At 35.7% G+C, this 15,844-nt stretch overlaps 2 protein-coding genes and 1 non-coding gene across 3 annotated transcripts; all 3 read left to right on the top strand.

Moving 5' to 3' along the window:
* The first annotated feature begins 735 nt into the window (after positions 1 to 735).
* Positions 736 to 4,490, top strand: LOC110928375 (protein NRT1/ PTR FAMILY 4.6). The gene is made up of 4 exons (XM_022171401.2): positions 736 to 847; positions 942 to 1,159; positions 2,258 to 2,695; positions 3,423 to 4,490. Exons 1-4 carry the CDS (start codon positions 736 to 738, stop codon positions 4,395 to 4,397), a joined length of 1,743 nt encoding a protein of 580 aa, XP_022027093.1. The 3' UTR covers positions 4,398 to 4,490.
* Positions 4,491 to 5,089: 599 nt separating this feature from the next.
* Positions 5,090 to 5,162, top strand: TRNAA-AGC. Its single transcript has one exon. It is a non-coding gene; the product is annotated as a tRNA-Ala (tRNA).
* Positions 5,163 to 7,053: 1,891 nt separating this feature from the next.
* LOC110931007 lies at positions 7,054 to 15,335 on the top strand. The gene is made up of 11 exons (XM_022174401.2): positions 7,054 to 7,212; positions 8,680 to 8,883; positions 9,569 to 9,646; positions 9,734 to 10,032; positions 10,653 to 11,162; positions 11,780 to 11,934; positions 12,025 to 12,188; positions 12,778 to 12,911; positions 13,767 to 14,098; positions 14,169 to 14,269; positions 15,099 to 15,335. Exons 2-11 carry the CDS (start codon positions 8,688 to 8,690, stop codon positions 15,143 to 15,145), a joined length of 2,016 nt encoding a protein of 671 aa, XP_022030093.1. The 5' UTR covers positions 7,054 to 7,212; positions 8,680 to 8,687; the 3' UTR covers positions 15,146 to 15,335.
* Positions 15,336 to 15,844: the final 509 nt, after the last annotated feature.

Below are 15,844 nucleotides of genomic sequence, written 5' to 3'. Positions count from 1 at the left end.
AATAACGTTAAAGTTAGTACCATTTCACCCCCCCCCCCTCCTCGAGCGTCCACACATATATACATTATATGTGCACACCGCGGCCAAAAATTAATTGCTAATCTATTTAGCTAATAAATTTAACAATATGATATTACAACATTTATAGCATTTATATCGTAATATTATAATGCTGTATTTAATCTTACTCTAAGAGCATATGGATAATTTCAATAAGTTTATTAGTTTATTAATATCTTTTTATTTAGCTAATTTAGAAAGATATTAACAACTGATAAACTTATCGAACTTATCCATATGCTCTTAGAATAAGATTAAATACAGCATTATAATATCACGATATAAATGCCATAAATGTTGGAATATCAAACTGTTAAATTTATTTTTTCTAAGTAAAAGCTTTTTAAATTTTTCTTCCAACCTATTCATAAATGACTCATAAATGATGTGATATCAGTTGATGAGTTTATTTTCTTAAAATAAGAAATATTAAATTCATCTTCCAACCTATTCACATTTGTATGATGACAATAATAATCTTAATTTCAAAGTCCTCACTATTTATAGTAGTATACTATTGCACCTCTTTAGAGAGACATATCTTCTTAAGTCCTTGATTCATTGCATTCTACAATCAAAGGAGACAATGGTATGTTTGCCTTTTTTTTTTTTGCATTTTTTTTGCATTTTTTATGTTGTTTTACATTCTTCACTATACATTTCACTTTGATTTTCATGAAGGAATTAGAGCACGAACTCGACGGGTGGAAAGGTTATGTGGATTACCGGTTTAGGCCTGCACAAAAAGGTCGACATGGCGGCATGCGTGCCGCTTTATTCGTCTTGGGTATGAACTTATTATTTTTTTTAAACTAAAATATTCTTTTATATATATCTTGGAATAAAATTATTGAAATTTTTGTTGCTTTTTATGTATGCAGGTGTTGAAGTTTTAGAAAATTTGGCATTTTTAGCAAATGCAAGCAATTTGGTGTTATATTTGTCAAAATATATGAACCTTCCTATATCAAAATCAGCAAACAATGTCACAAATTTTATGGGCACTGCTTTCCTTCTAGCACTCCTTGGTGGCTTTTTATCAGATGCTTACTTTACTGGCTACTATATCTACCTCATGAGTGCAGGCATTGAGTTTTTGGTAATTTTTCTTACCTTACTTTTGCTATTTAAATGGAATAATGGATTTTATAATCATAACTATTAACCGTTGTCCGGTAATGGTATCGACTTCAAAATTAAACAGTGGTGGTCCCACCTTTTCACATATTGTAAAACAATCGACCTTTGCTAATGGAAAAAAAAAGACAAAAAGAAATTAAAGCTCTATTAGTAAAACAGGTTTGTTGGTTTACAATATGTGAAAAGATGGGGCCACCACTAGGGGCGTTCAAAACCGGATATCCGAAAATTCTGATATCCGAAATTTCGGATACGGATTCGGATAGTGAATCGGATATCCGAAAATCCAACTTTTTATTTAATTTTTATTTTTTTTATTAATTTTTCATATTCGGAAACGGATATTTTAGATAGTTTCGGATATCCGAATATAAGTTTTCGGATACTTCGGATATTTTCGGGTATCCGAAAAAAATGAAAATTAAATTTTCGGATATTTCGGAATCACTATCCGAATCTAAAAAATTCGGATATCTGAATTTCGAAAATCGGATATTTCGGATCGGATTTTCGGATACGGATAGTTTTGAACACCCCTACCACCACTCGTTATTTTTGAAATTGGGACCGTTGCAGGCCAACGGCTAATAGTTGAGATTATTAAAATCTATTATTTCTATTTAAATATCTGAAATAGGAAAATTATAAATTTATAATATTAGAAGTATTTACATTGAGTTAAATGTTGGCTAACAAGGAGTGGGGTCAAAAGGACCTGGTTGTGTTTTAATTCGAGATGGTCAACTTAACTTGAAAAGGAGCGGGTCAAAAGGGTCGACGGATACTTTATACAACCTCCTAAACTGTTTTATTTAATTAATTATATTATTATTGACAAAATGTTTTTAGTCATATTGAACCCATTCCAATATGTAACAAGTTTAAAAATAGAGGATAAGTGTTTGGATACCAACCCAACCCGATTTCTACTATCTCTTACTAAACACTTGTTTGGCTTCGAAAACATGGATTAAAGAACATCATATGTCAAATACTAGTTTGTTTGACCTCTCAAAAGGCGAAACTTTTCTTACATTTCAAAATTATTATGAAACAGGGTTTGATCATACTTACTTTCCAAGCCCGTTCGCCTTACCTCAAACCCGAACCATGTAACAAACTAAAAACAACCATTTGTGAAGAAATTCATGGTGGAAAAGCCGCAATGTTGTTCATTGGTCTCTACCTTGTGGCTTTTGGTATTGGAGGTATAAAGGGATCACTACCAACACTAGGAGCCGAACAATTTGACGAAGATGACCCTAAAGGAAGGAAACAAAGATCGACTTTCTTCAATTATTTTGTATTTTGTTTGTCGTTTGGTGGTCTAATCGCAGTCACGTTGGTGTTATGGATCGAAGATAATGTAGGTTGGCAATGGGGTTTCGGAATTGCCACCATTTCTATATTTTTGTCAATCATAATCTTTAGTTCGGGTTCATGCTTCTATCGCTGCAAGGTTCCCAAAGGAAGTCCTCTTACAACCATGTTTAAGGTATGGGCGCCCTTCTATACACATTTTTGTTTAACGTGTCAGAAATATTGGTTGATGGGTCAAAACAAGTCATTTTAGTTTGGGTCTGGTTGACCGACAGCCATTTTATAACAAAATAATTAATTAACGTGTTACATGGTTAAAAAAAACAATATTATTATAATAATTAAAGTATTTAAATTAAAACTATTTATGAGGTTATGTGCTTTAAAAATACTAGCCAAATTTCTTTGAATAAAAACTATTTTGTGTATTCTATTAAAATTTAGAAATAAAATGAATACATTAATTATGATTAAAAAAAACAATTAAGGGGATTTCTATGCTTTAAAAATAGAACTTTGAATAAATTTTTAACTCGTTCCCCTCTTAGCTAATGTTTTTACTTGATCTATTTAAGAGAAAAACGACCCATATGGATCCATTAGTAAGTAAATGGGTAAAAACTGCCACCTATATAGAGCAGACTGGCAAATTGGGCTCGGGTCAAAACATAAGTTTTACGAAAATGGGTCAGTATGACCCGCCAACACTTTTTGGCCCTTTCTTTTAGTTATAAATATAAATAATAAATGCCATAAACATGGTTCAAAAACTATTATAGACATTTTAACTTTTGACAATTTTTTTTTATCCATTAAAGATAAAACATTGCTCGACCCGTTATAGATAACGGGTCAAACTTTCCCTTTCAATAATTAGTAATTACACAATTTGTCATACACAGGTTATACTTGGAGCAATTCTAAATGTGTCCAAGACTGAATCCAAACAAAGCCATAACATCGCCAACCCGACCCAAAGCCCGTATCCTCTTCTACCAACATATACCATCGAGCAACAACGAGAGAACAATAACGGGCCCGAAACACCAAACCCATCTCAATCCCGCGGGTTCCTAAACCGTGCAATCGAAGCCAAACCCGCTTTCAAATCACTCAAATGCTCGGTCCAAGATGTAGAAGATGTCAAGATCATGTTACAAATACTTCCAATATTTGCTTGCACCATAATACTCAATTGTTGTTTGGCCCAATTATCGACGTTTTCAGTCCAACAAGCGGCCACAATGAACACAAATATCGGCCCATTCAAAGTCCCACCCGCATCACTACCCGTTTTCCCAATAATCTTCTTGATGATCTTGGCCCCGTTATACGACCATGTCGTAATCCCATTTGCTAGAAAATGTACCAAGTCCGAAACAGGTATTTCTCATCTCCAACGGATCGGGCTCGGGCTATGCTTCTCCACTATAGCCATGGCGGTTGCGGGCCTAGTGGAGATCAAACGGAAAAAAGTGGCAAACAAACATGGGCCCGGCCCAGGCCCATTGCCCATTACATTCTTGTGGATTGCGTTTCAATATTTGTTTTTGGGCTCGGCTGATCTTTTTGTGTTGGCGGGGCTAATGGAGTTTTCTTTTACTCAAGCACCGGTTAAAGTGAGATCGTTAGCAACGTCGTTTTCGTGGGCTTCTTTGGCTATGGGTTATTATCTTAGCGGTGTCATTGTGTCGTTTGTTAACAGTGTTACGGGCCGGGGAAACGGACACCATCCGTGGTTGTCGGGTGAGAATTTGAATCATTTTCAACTTGATAAGTTTTACTTGCTAATGTTTGTTTTGAGCGTGTTGAATTTCTGTTTCTATTTGTTTTGGGCTAACCGTTACAAGTATAGATTGATATCGGGGAACGATTAAACTTTAAAGGTCGTATGAAGTTCGGTCTAGTAGATCGATCGAATGATTATGTTGTAAGAGGTCTTTTAATGAAAATGATGTGATTATGTTGTGCTTGGAATGTGTTTATCACTGTTTTTTTAGAGGAATACTTTGTCATGAAAAAGTATATCATACAATATTCTTTAACGTATGTTGCGGACGCGATGGTAAAATCACACGTTGTGTTACAAAAAAATGAAAATCGCATGTTACAGAAAAGATGAAAGTCGCATGTACATTAAGAAACTAGAAATCGCATGTTAAAAATTTTTATACAAATCGCATGTGTATCAAAAAAACTGAAATCACATGTATATAAAAAGATGAAAGTCGCATGTTATAAACCAAATTCGCATGTTGATACTGCCTCGCGTACGCAATATACGTTAAAACATTTTGTACGTTAACCGGCCTGCACTTGTCATCACTCATAAACTTCGCACTATTGCTGCTAATGATATTTTTTTTTATAGTAGTGTGATAAGATATATCAAGTTGGTTAATCATTTATTTATATACTAAACATAAGAGCATACAGTCATGTAAACTGCTAAACATTCTATTTCATATGTTTTTATAATTAATTATAACTTTTTTAGTAATTTATATTTGTTACTCTTAGATTTGTTTCAAACGATAATTGGTAATGCAGATGATTAACAACAAACAAAGGGGATGTAGCTCAGATGGTAGAGCGCTCGCTTAGCATGCGAGAGGTACGGGGATCGATACCCCGCATCTCCATTTTTCGTTTTTTAATCCCATTTTGAAATATCAGTTATAGCACCGGTTTGTAAATCCTAGTATATGTTTCACTGAATAAACATTAGTTGGTAGTGTGAATAATCTCTGCGTGTGTAATAACGGATCTCTGAAGTATCATCGTGCTATCAGCGAAATTACCCAGTCATATTCATTTCCACTAGACAATAATAATACCTATACATCAATGATGGTGTATTGAATAATAAATACATTATCATGAGATTAAAAATAAAAAACAAACGTATGAATCTCATTTATAAGGCCACCCGTAGTGGGGTGGTATACCCGGTGGAGGGTGCCATAGCGCCCGGCCACACCATTATGGCCGGCGCTATGGGTTGATTATTTTGTGCCCGCGTGAAGGTGATAACGCCATGCATCTTCCTTCTCCACTCACACACATATATATACATACATATGTATGTATAATTGAAGGGGTTATATGACCCCCTTATCACTACACACTCTTGTGATATAAAGTCCCATAAAGCCCCCCTTCTGCACTTTTTGCCACTTGTCGCATAACGCCCCGTAAAGGACTTTATGACTAGATGATCTAACGAGACTATTGATAGGGTAGTATGAGGAAAGTTGGTTGAGGGCCAAATTTTATTCCCTTGGTATAGAGCTATTTTCAATGAAACCTTCTGCTATTAAAATGTGGCTAAAAGCAGTAAATCAACAACGAAAGAAAAAGTGCTACAAATGATGATCATAAACTACTCATGGCAATAGGTAAAAGCATAACCAAACAAGAAAAAGATATAGACCTAACCTCCTCGAAGTATTTATACAATCCATACAAGTATAGGTTTGTTTTTACATTATTTGAGGATTTAACGAGAGAATCTAATACCATGTAGAGTCTCACATCCTTAAATTTGTTTTTACAAGTAATATTATCCATCCAACCCACGTAGCCCACTCTTGCAAATTGTTTGCTTTTCTTACTTGCATGTATAGTTGTTTACCTTTTCCATGTTATTTAGTAGGCTAGTAGTTAGTTGTATTTTCCTTTATTTCAATTAGAGTTAAATGCGATTTTAGTACTTGTGTTTTGGGTTATTTTGACAGTTTAGTCCAAAGATTTGAAACGTTGTCATTTTAGTCTAAAGGTTTGAAACGTTATCATTTTAGTCCGAATAGTTTCAAACGTTGTCATTCTAGTCCACTGGGTTAACTCCGTCCATTTTTTTATGTTAGCTAAAAGGGTAATTCGATTATTTTATATGGTCGAATTGCCCTTCTAGTTAACAGAATTACACATAAAATGACCGAAACGCCCTTCTAGTTAACAAAATAAAGGGATGGAGTTAACCTAGTGGACTAAAATGACAACGTTTAAAACTATTTGGACTAAAATGACAATGTTTCAAATCTTTAGACTAAATTGATAAAATGACCCAAACCACATGGACTAAAATTACGTTTAAAAAATCAATTTTTTATATACCTTATTAATTTATATCAGTTAAATGCTATTTTAGTCCCTGTGATTCGGGTCGTTTTGTCAGTTTAGTCCAAATGTTTCATTTTTTGCCTGTTGGTCTAAAAAGGTTTCACCATTGCCATTTTAGTCTACTGGGTTAACTCCATCCATTTTTTCTGTTAGCGAGAAGGGCAATTCGGTCATTTATATGTAATTCTGTTAGTAATTCGACCATATAAAATGATCAAATTGCCCTTCTCGTTATCAGAAAAAATAGATGGAGTTAATTAAGTGGACTAAAATGGCAACGGTGAAACCTTTTTAAATCCACACACAAAAAATAAAACATTTACACTAAACTGACAAAATAACTCAAACTACGTGAACTAAAATTACATTTAACTCAAATTATAATTTAAAATGGTTTAGTATATGCTTGCTTTATCAATCGCCTGTATATCGGAGACTGTATTCATCATCATGTGCAATGTCACCACCGTGATCTTAACCGAACAACCTACAAATATCTAAGGCAACAGTTTACACACCTGAATCGATCGCATACGATACGATCATCTTCTATAGCGTGATCTCCGATCGGTTTGTTTTCCTACACTCTTTTTCAACATATTATTCATTCCTCCTGTCTTATCGCAGGCACATACATATCATCATGCAATTTCCTCTTTTCTGTTAGTTATTTCATTCGTAAACCCTAATTCTCACTCCACTTCAGTTATACACGTCACAAATCATGAGATTGTTGCCAGAAATGTTGATTTGTAATGCTGATTTGAAGTAATTTGTACGGAAGTGTAGATTATGATTATGAATGACCTAACACTTCAAAATGTTATTATTCAGTCTCATTTATGAACTAAAAGTTTTATTTGATTCTAAATATATCTAGCTTAAAGCCCTAAGTACTTACAAGTTAGATATAAATCACTTTAGAGAAATGTGTTGAATGTTTAAAGTGCCTAAGAGGATAAGATCTATGAATGCTTTTGTGTTATGAATAATATCCAGTGTTGTAAAAATCGCTAGGTACTAGTCAGGCGATGAGGTACTACCTAGCGATTAATCTGGATTAATCCGATTGGAATTTTTATACGTATATATGTGTGGGCCATCCGGGGGGGGGGGGGGGGGGGGGCAAAAGTGAAGTGAACTAATGTTAACGTTATTTTACTAATTTCGTGAAAATAACGTTAAAAGCTTAGGACGGTTAATCATGTATCATGTGGTGGCGTTGATAGCTGAAAGACAAAAGGGTACATGCACTGATCGGTCTTTGTCCCGATTGCTGAGTGTTATGTGCCTTATGTCCAAGGCTTGATGCAAAACTACTATCGAGTCGGGGGTCTCACTGGAAGCAGCCTCTCTATTCCTACGGGGTAGAGGTAAAGCTGTCTACATCTTACCCTCCTCAGACCCTACCTTTGCTTTGCTATTGGTGGGATTATTGAGTATGATGATGATATGTAATTTTTCAGACACATTGATACATATATAATACTTCAAAGTTCACATAGTATAGTTCAAACATAAACAATTAAACTTAAACATAACAAATCAAGTACTTAAAAATTCAAACATTAACATATCAGTTCATGGATTCATGGGACGGGTTGGGAACTCGGGTTAACGGGTTAAAACCAAGGGACTGATTTGGGCTGCCTAGGACCGCCCACCATTTTTTTGGTCTGATTAGGTGAAATCGAATCGGTTGACTACCGATTACCGATTAATCCCAATGTTTACAACACTGATGATATCAAGAATTTGAAGTAAGAAATGCTCTTATTGATATGCATAAAAGTCGAAGGATGCTCAACGTTTTTAACTTTTTATATTCGAAGCACTTAATGTACTCTTTATATGGAACGCTTGTAAACAGAAGTTCAAGCTTGTATTTCTTTTGGATAAGTTGATTGATAAGAATAGCTTAAGTTCCAAGTAGTATAGATTAAACATGCTTAAATATGTATGTATGTGTGTGTGTATGTATACCTGTATATTCATGTTTGGTGCTTAACTAATGACGATCTGTCTTTTGCATTTCAGAAAAACTCATGAAGCATGCTGCAAAATTAGATGATCTTATTGCTGAAAGTCTATATCCATTAACAACATCTGCTAATGATTACGATGGAACGAGTGAACGAGTCGTGAATAAATTTGGGGGCTTAAGTACAAATAACGGTTTAACAATTGTAGATAAGCACATTGATGTTCATGAAGACGAAGGATATATCATCATTCCATACAGTAATCCCTTGCTATTTCCTTGATTACTCTATTTTGCTCTATCAAGGGCTACAAACGAACCGAACAAACATGAACAAGACCTTGTTCGTGTTCGTTTGTTAAGGAAATATACTTGTTCTTGTTCTTGAACACTTACCAAAACGAGATTTTATGTTCGTGTTCGTTCGTTAAGGAAATGAACGTGTTCGTGTTCGTTTGTGTTTGTTTGTGTTTGTTTGTTAAGTTTAGGCAATGAATGCCAACGAACGTTCATGAACACAAATGGAATCAAACGAACACAAACAAGCATTCATGAACAAAATATATAATTCAATGATGCTTATTAAATATTTTGTTTGTCAGAATTTTGAAGTATTTAAATAAAATATAAAAACTAAAAAACACTAATGAACTATCGAACACACACAAACACGTTATTGAATGTTCACGAACATAAATGAACGAACGCAGCCTCTGTTCATGTTCGTTCATTTAACTAAACGAACAAAGTTTCTTGTTCGTGTTGTTCATTTATTAAACGAACGAACACAAACGAACTTCCCGCTGAACGGTTCACGAACTGTTCGTTGAACGTTCGGTTCATTTTCAGCCCTGATATTCTATAGCATAAAGACAGTGTTGTATAAGGTATATATTTTTATTGGTGTTTTAAAAGAATCATTAATGTTGTCCGATACTTGTGCAGAAGAGCTTCCCGATAGATGGAACGTAGAATCTGATATGCTACAATTTAAAACGTTGGACCGCCCCTTTGTTTTTCCAGGTAGTTTGACTTTTCTTCACCTTTTTATAATTTGGATTTCTCTTCTTTTCCGTTTTGCGGTAAATCTTGACGTTTTGTTGAATGCAGGTGAACAAATTCAAATTATAGCGTGCTTATCAGCATGCAAGCAAGAAGAATACAGAAGACAGACAGAGGAGTTGGTAAAACGATTTAAAAATTCCCATTTTTTTACTCGAATTGCTGAGTCAGATGAAACTCTTTGGTCAAGAAGGAAAATCCATGAAACAAATGGAGGAAAATTTATTCCGGTCGAATATTGTAATGATTATGAGGCGGTTGAAAGAGGAATTCTTGATGCTAGTACCTCAGGTGGAATTGCGAAAAATGATGTCAAATGTAGCCAACTAGCTAATGGAGACATAGTGGTATGTTTCATAAATGATGTGTGCATATATATATGTTATATACAGAGGCCGGTTAACATACAAGACCACCTTATTGTGCGATGCGTACGCGAGCATCTCAACGGCTCAACCACACATGTGATCTAATCTAGGCCTTCAACTAAATGCGGTGGCACAATAGTAATTAACTTTGCATAATTACGCATGGGTTGGGTTAAAACTCTAATTACGCACGTTATTTGCATAATTACGCATGGGTTGGTTAACCCTAATTACGCATGTTATTTGCATAATTACGCACGTTATATTGGTGATCGCATACCGGCGCACGTTAAGAGCCTTTTGTATTTAAACCTTTCACTATATATACAGGGGAAGGTTAACGTACAATGGCCCCTTAATGTGTGACGGTACGCGACTGTGCGAAGTGAATTACGCATGTTCATTTAATAAAATACGCACGTTATAATACAAGATTACGCACGTTATTTTGGTGGTCGCGTACCGTCTCATGTTAAGAGCCTTTTGTATCTTAAACTTTCACTATATACACACACACACACACATGGGGTGTTTCATGTTTGGATTTGCGTTTATGTATTTCTTATATGTATTCTGTTTTCCTGTTCGGAAGGATGCAGGTAGTCTTACAAGTAAATATTTGTGTAGACTTCTTAAAAAATCCAATCTTGGAAATTCTCCAGTTTGAAAAATACGAAAACGCGGGTCAATCAGAACACGACCCATATGGTGAACTCTTAAACTGGATGCTTCCCGTACACAATTATCGATTTTTATCTCCTCAAGAAACTGGCCGCAGTTCAAGCGCCCGTAACTCATTAACAAAACCGAAACCAAATTCATTCGGTTCTCAGAACCTTTTATTAGGTCAAGTTAGAAGCCATTCCATGCCATCGTTTCCGTCAACCAATGCACACGCACACGCTTCTATGTTTTCAAGCGATGAAGGACTTTTATCGTTCCGAGGGGTACCCCTGGAGCCCGGACGATTTTCAGTTTGTTGCGGGCTCGAAGGAATTTACGTTCCGGGTCGACGATGGAGAAGAAAAATTGAAATTATACAGCCGTTAAAGATTTGCTGTTTTGCTGCTGATTGCAATACACAAGATCTTCTTTGTGTTCAAATAAAGGTCTAAACTTATATAATTTGTTACAAATATGTCGTTTTTGCATGATTAAGACCCTAAACATATAAGAACTCAATGAATAGTTCATTCTTTTTTTGCATGATCAAGTCCCTACCCTTTATATAAAAGGGTTAAGGGCCTTTTCATTGAGATTTTACAAGTATAGGGACTTCACAGTGCAAAAACAGAAGTCCAGGGACTTATATGTGAATTCAGCATAAGTCCATAGGTTTTTTCGCCATTTTTTCCATAAAGTACAGGGATGGTCCCTGTGGTTTACCAAAATTTTGGATTTGGTCCCTAGCTTTGCAAAAGTACATGGATGGTCCTTGTGGTTTGCACTTTGTGATTTAGTCCCCAACTTTTTCCAAGAGTACATGGATGGTCCCTGTGGTTTCCATTTTGTAACGCATTTAGCCTTTAACTTGGACATGCTAAAACCTTTAGATTTGTCGGCTGATGCGTTAAGAAGTGCAAACCACAGGGGCCATCCATGTACTTTTGGAAAGCTAGGGACCAAATCCAAAACTTTGGTAAACCACAGGGCTCGTGTACTTTACTCTTTTCCATATGTAAGCATACATTTCACCTAATTTAGTGTCGGAAACATGATTAAGCAGAATGTTTCTCCACAACATGCTCCCGATATCGTTATATACTTGGATTCCATAACACTTGTATTCGAGGAAGCTTCAAAGGGTGGGGCCCCTACGTATTTACCAATTGCATGTGTTGAAACCGGAAATGGCCATGGTTTGCTCAATTTACCCCTCAGGTTAATCCTCTCAAATATCTGTAGTGTTTTGGCTATGAAGGGTATTTTAGACATTTGACAAATAGTCAACTCAACCATGTTGTTTGACAGGAAAGATGAGGAACACTCGTTCGTTTTAAAACCAGCAGCACCACTTTGGAGTTCTAATGTAGGAAGTGCAGGATCAAGTGTGCGCATCTTCACCAATGTGTACCGTGGGGTCTCGCCTACTGTTGAATATGCGGTTCTTGTATCATGTCGATGCAACTATACTGGTAATTAACTTCGCTATATTGTGACTTCATGTCGTAATGATCATAATTTAGTGTCAGGATGAGGTGATTATGCTTGCTATTTACCCCTAATAATAGTGACGTCAATAATACTAATAGAGTAAAATGTCATTTTCGTCCTTGAGGTTTGGCCAGTTTTGCGACTTTCGTCCAAATGTTTGTTTTTCCGCATCTGGATCCAAAAGGTTTGAAATCGTCCTTTTCATCTGGCTCGTTAACTCCATCCATTTTTCTCCGTTAAGTCAGGAAAATTTCCGTATTTTTTGTTAACTTAAAAGGCAATTCGGTCTTTTTCACTTTATGTACACAAGCATTTAGCAAAATGTACAAGTATTCAAACGACCGAATTGCTCTTTAAGTTAACAAAAAAGATGGAAATACCCTTGAATTAACGGAGAAAAATGGATGGAGTTAACGAGCCGGATGAAAATGGCAAGATTTCAAACCTTTTGGATCCAGATGTGAAAAAACAAACCTTTGGACGAAAGTCGCAATGCTGGCCAAACCTCAGGGACGAAAATGGCATTTTACTCATACTACTAATAAAGTAATAATAATGATGTTCTTGCAGAATCTAGGTTGTTATTCAAGCAGCCGACAAATTGGCGACCACGTATTCAAAAGAATATATTAATCTCTGTTGCATCTCACATGTCAAAAAGACCTCTCGGGCCAGATGACAAATTCTCTAACTTACCCGTTCAGGTTTTTATTCGAAACATATTTACTAGAAGTAAACAAAATGGGTGGGTTGGGTAACGAGTTTGAGTCAATATGGATACATTCTTAGAAAGGGTTAAAGCGTGTTAGTGTGGGCTGGACCGACATGCAAAACACTTTTTTTCGTCTTCTTTTCGTAAATTTACAAATAATTATGTTTGAATAGAGAGATAAGAAAACTGTATTGTTGTACCAATTATAAAATAAAACAACTTCGGAGGTAGGGCTGCAAACGAATCGACCGTTCAGCGAACAGTTCGTGAACCGTTCAACGGAAAGTTCATTTGTGTTCGTTTGTTTAATAAATGAATGAACACAAACAAGAAATTCCGCTCGTTTAGTTAAATGAACGAACATGAACAGAGGCCGCGTTCGTTCATTTATGTTCATGAACGCTTGGTAAGGTGTTCGTTAGGTTCGATAATTTGTTAGTGCTTTTAATTTATATGTTTTAGTTTAATACTTAAGAATTCTGACAAATAAAATATTTGACAAGTATCAGTGTATAATATATTTTGTTCATGAACGCTTGTTTGTGTTCGTTTGTGTTCATGAACATTAGTTTGTATTCGTTTGTGTTCATGAGCGTTCGTTATCTATAATTAACAAACGAGCACGCACACGTTCATTTCCTTAACGAATGAGTACGAACATAAAATCTCGTTCAGTAAGTGTTCATGAACACATATATATCCTTAACAAACGAACGTCGGTTCGTTTGCAGCCCTATTAGGAGGTTTTCGCATTTTGAATACATTTTGGGCAACTTTAGACCCGCTTGACCCATTAACCCATTTCCGTTGTAACCAGATTCTAATATTTACGCATGATTATGATCAGGTTTTAACACTCGAGGCATCAAATATGACAAACAACGATTTAACACTAACATTACTTGCCCCGTCTTTACTTAATTCTCCTTCTGTGGGGTCCGTAACCTTTTCACCACCGTCACCAATGAGCCCAGTCGATAACAATTTGCAAAATTCTGCATTGCATAGACTCCGTTCAGCTTCTAAGGTACTAGATCAGAGATCTGGCGATGGTGATGATCATGATCATAGCCGTACACCTGGCACTTTGAATGAGAAAACAATTCCCATATCGGATGTTCTTCCTAGAAGTAACCTGGGCGGTACACATATGTGGTTGAAGAGTAGAGTTCCTCTTGGGTAAGACCAGAATATTTCATGCAATTTACTCTTACAAAGTTAGTAATTTATACGACTTTTAAAAATGCAGGTGTGTTCCTTCACGATCCAGAGTTACGGTCAAGCTTGAGCTACTTCCACTGACTGATGGCGTAATTACACTAGATTCTTTACAGATTAACGTTGAAAAAGGTAAAAAAAAATATTTGTGTTCTATAAAGCTTGTAGCTCCATACGACCACTGACTGATGGCGTAATTACACTAGATTCTTTACAGATTAACGTTGAAAAAGGTAAAAAAAAATATTTGTGTTCTATAAAGCTTGTAGCTCCATACGACCGTGCTTATTCTGGAGGTCAGGCGGGTTGGATAACTGGTTAAAACTTAAAACAAGTAGTTTTATATCCGAGTTGGTTGACCCAAAACATTTAAAAAAAACCTGATAGCTTTTTAGATCAATTTTAGATTTCAGTAATATATTTACAATAATAATTGGCAAAAAAAATTTAAGAGTAAAATGCGATTTTCGTCCCTGAGGTTTGGCAGTTTTGCTACTTTCGTCCAAAGGTTTGTTTGTCCGCATCTGGATCCAAAAGGTTTGAAATATTGCCATTTTCATCCAGCTTGTTAACTCAATCCATTTTTCTCCATTAAGTCAGGCGTATTTTCGTCTTTTTTGTTAACTGAAAGAGCAATTCGGTCACCGAATTGCCTTTTAAGTTAACAAAAAAGACGGAAATACCCTGACTTAACGGAGAAAAATGGATGGAGTTAACTGGCCAGATGAAAATGGCAAGATTTCAAACCTTTTGGATCCAGATGCGGAAAAACAAACCTTTGGATGAAAGTCGCAAAACTGGCCAAACCTCAGGGACGAAAATGACATTTTACTCAAAAAAATAATAATCTGAAATTTTGTTGGGCAGACATTAGTCCTATGCCCAAACGTACCTTCATCGAATTGAACTGTTTATGTTTTTACTTTTTTTTAAATAACATTTTTTGATTGTGGCACGACAGGTTTATCTTATATCCCTGAGAACCCGCTAAAGATATGCAACTTCTAGCATACGTATCAGTGCTAGCATCTAATGTGTGCACACTTAAGCTGCGAAATGAGGGTTTTAATATATCGTTACACCCTGTTTACAAGTTTGTTTGCATGGGATTGATATGTGGTTTTAGTAGCTAGAGAATGCATATCTATGTTTTATGTGTCTAAAGAAATATGATTTTCCAACCAGTTGTTTGTGGTTATTGTACCCTTAGGCTTGAACGTGACGGACGGGTGGGGCAATGGGTCGTTTTTGGTATTGGTCGAACTTGGATGTGCAAAAATTTACAACGAATATAACCATTTTTTTGGCTATAAGCCTATATGTAATATTGTAATTTAAGGATCCACTTAGAGGTGCACATAACCGGTTTTTTTGAATACCTGGGTCTGGGTATATACCTGGGTAAGAGCATTAACGGGTATTGGCAATACCTGGGTCGGGTTAAGGTCTGGGTATTGGCTAGGAAAACCATACCTAGCGTACCTGGGTCCGGGTTTGCTTTTTCTCTTTTCTATACCCGGGTATAAAAATACTCTATTTTCGGGTATTGTAATACCCTAAAACCCAGGTCGGGTATAGGAATACACGGTTACGTAAGTGTGTGCAATTTCTTGTTTTTTTATTGGTTTCCAACTCTATTTTTTATATAGAAACTTTAAAATTAATAACATAAAACTCATATATATTTAAAATTAATAACAGAAACCC

Source organism: Helianthus annuus, chromosome 12, assembly GCF_002127325.2.
Source record: "Helianthus annuus cultivar XRQ/B chromosome 12, HanXRQr2.0-SUNRISE, whole genome shotgun sequence".
In the NCBI taxonomy this organism is placed as follows: domain Eukaryota; kingdom Viridiplantae; phylum Streptophyta; class Magnoliopsida; order Asterales; family Asteraceae; genus Helianthus; species Helianthus annuus.
The sequence above is the reverse complement of the archived record's forward strand: the minus strand, read 5'-3'. Positions and strand labels throughout refer to the sequence as shown.

Bases quoted from the DNA above. Each gene is read 5' to 3' on its own strand.
- LOC110928375 (XM_022171401.2), top strand. From the start codon at position 736: ATGAAGGAATTAGAGCACGAACTCGACGGGTGGAAAGGTTATGTGGAT. The intron at 848-941 runs GTATGAACTTAT...TTATGTATGCAG, and splicing joins TGCCGCTTTATTCGTCTTGG to GTGTTGAAGTTTTAGAAAAT. The intron at 2,696-3,422 runs GTATGGGCGCCC...TGTCATACACAG, and splicing joins CTCTTACAACCATGTTTAAG to GTTATACTTGGAGCAATTCT.
- LOC110931007 (XM_022174401.2), top strand. From the start codon at position 8,688: ATGAAGCATGCTGCAAAATTAGATGATCTTATTGCTGAAAGTCTATAT. The intron at 8,884-9,568 runs GTAATCCCTTGC...ATACTTGTGCAG, and splicing joins ATATATCATCATTCCATACA to AAGAGCTTCCCGATAGATGG. The intron at 14,099-14,168 runs GTAAGACCAGAA...TTAAAAATGCAG, and splicing joins AAGAGTAGAGTTCCTCTTGG to GTGTGTTCCTTCACGATCCA.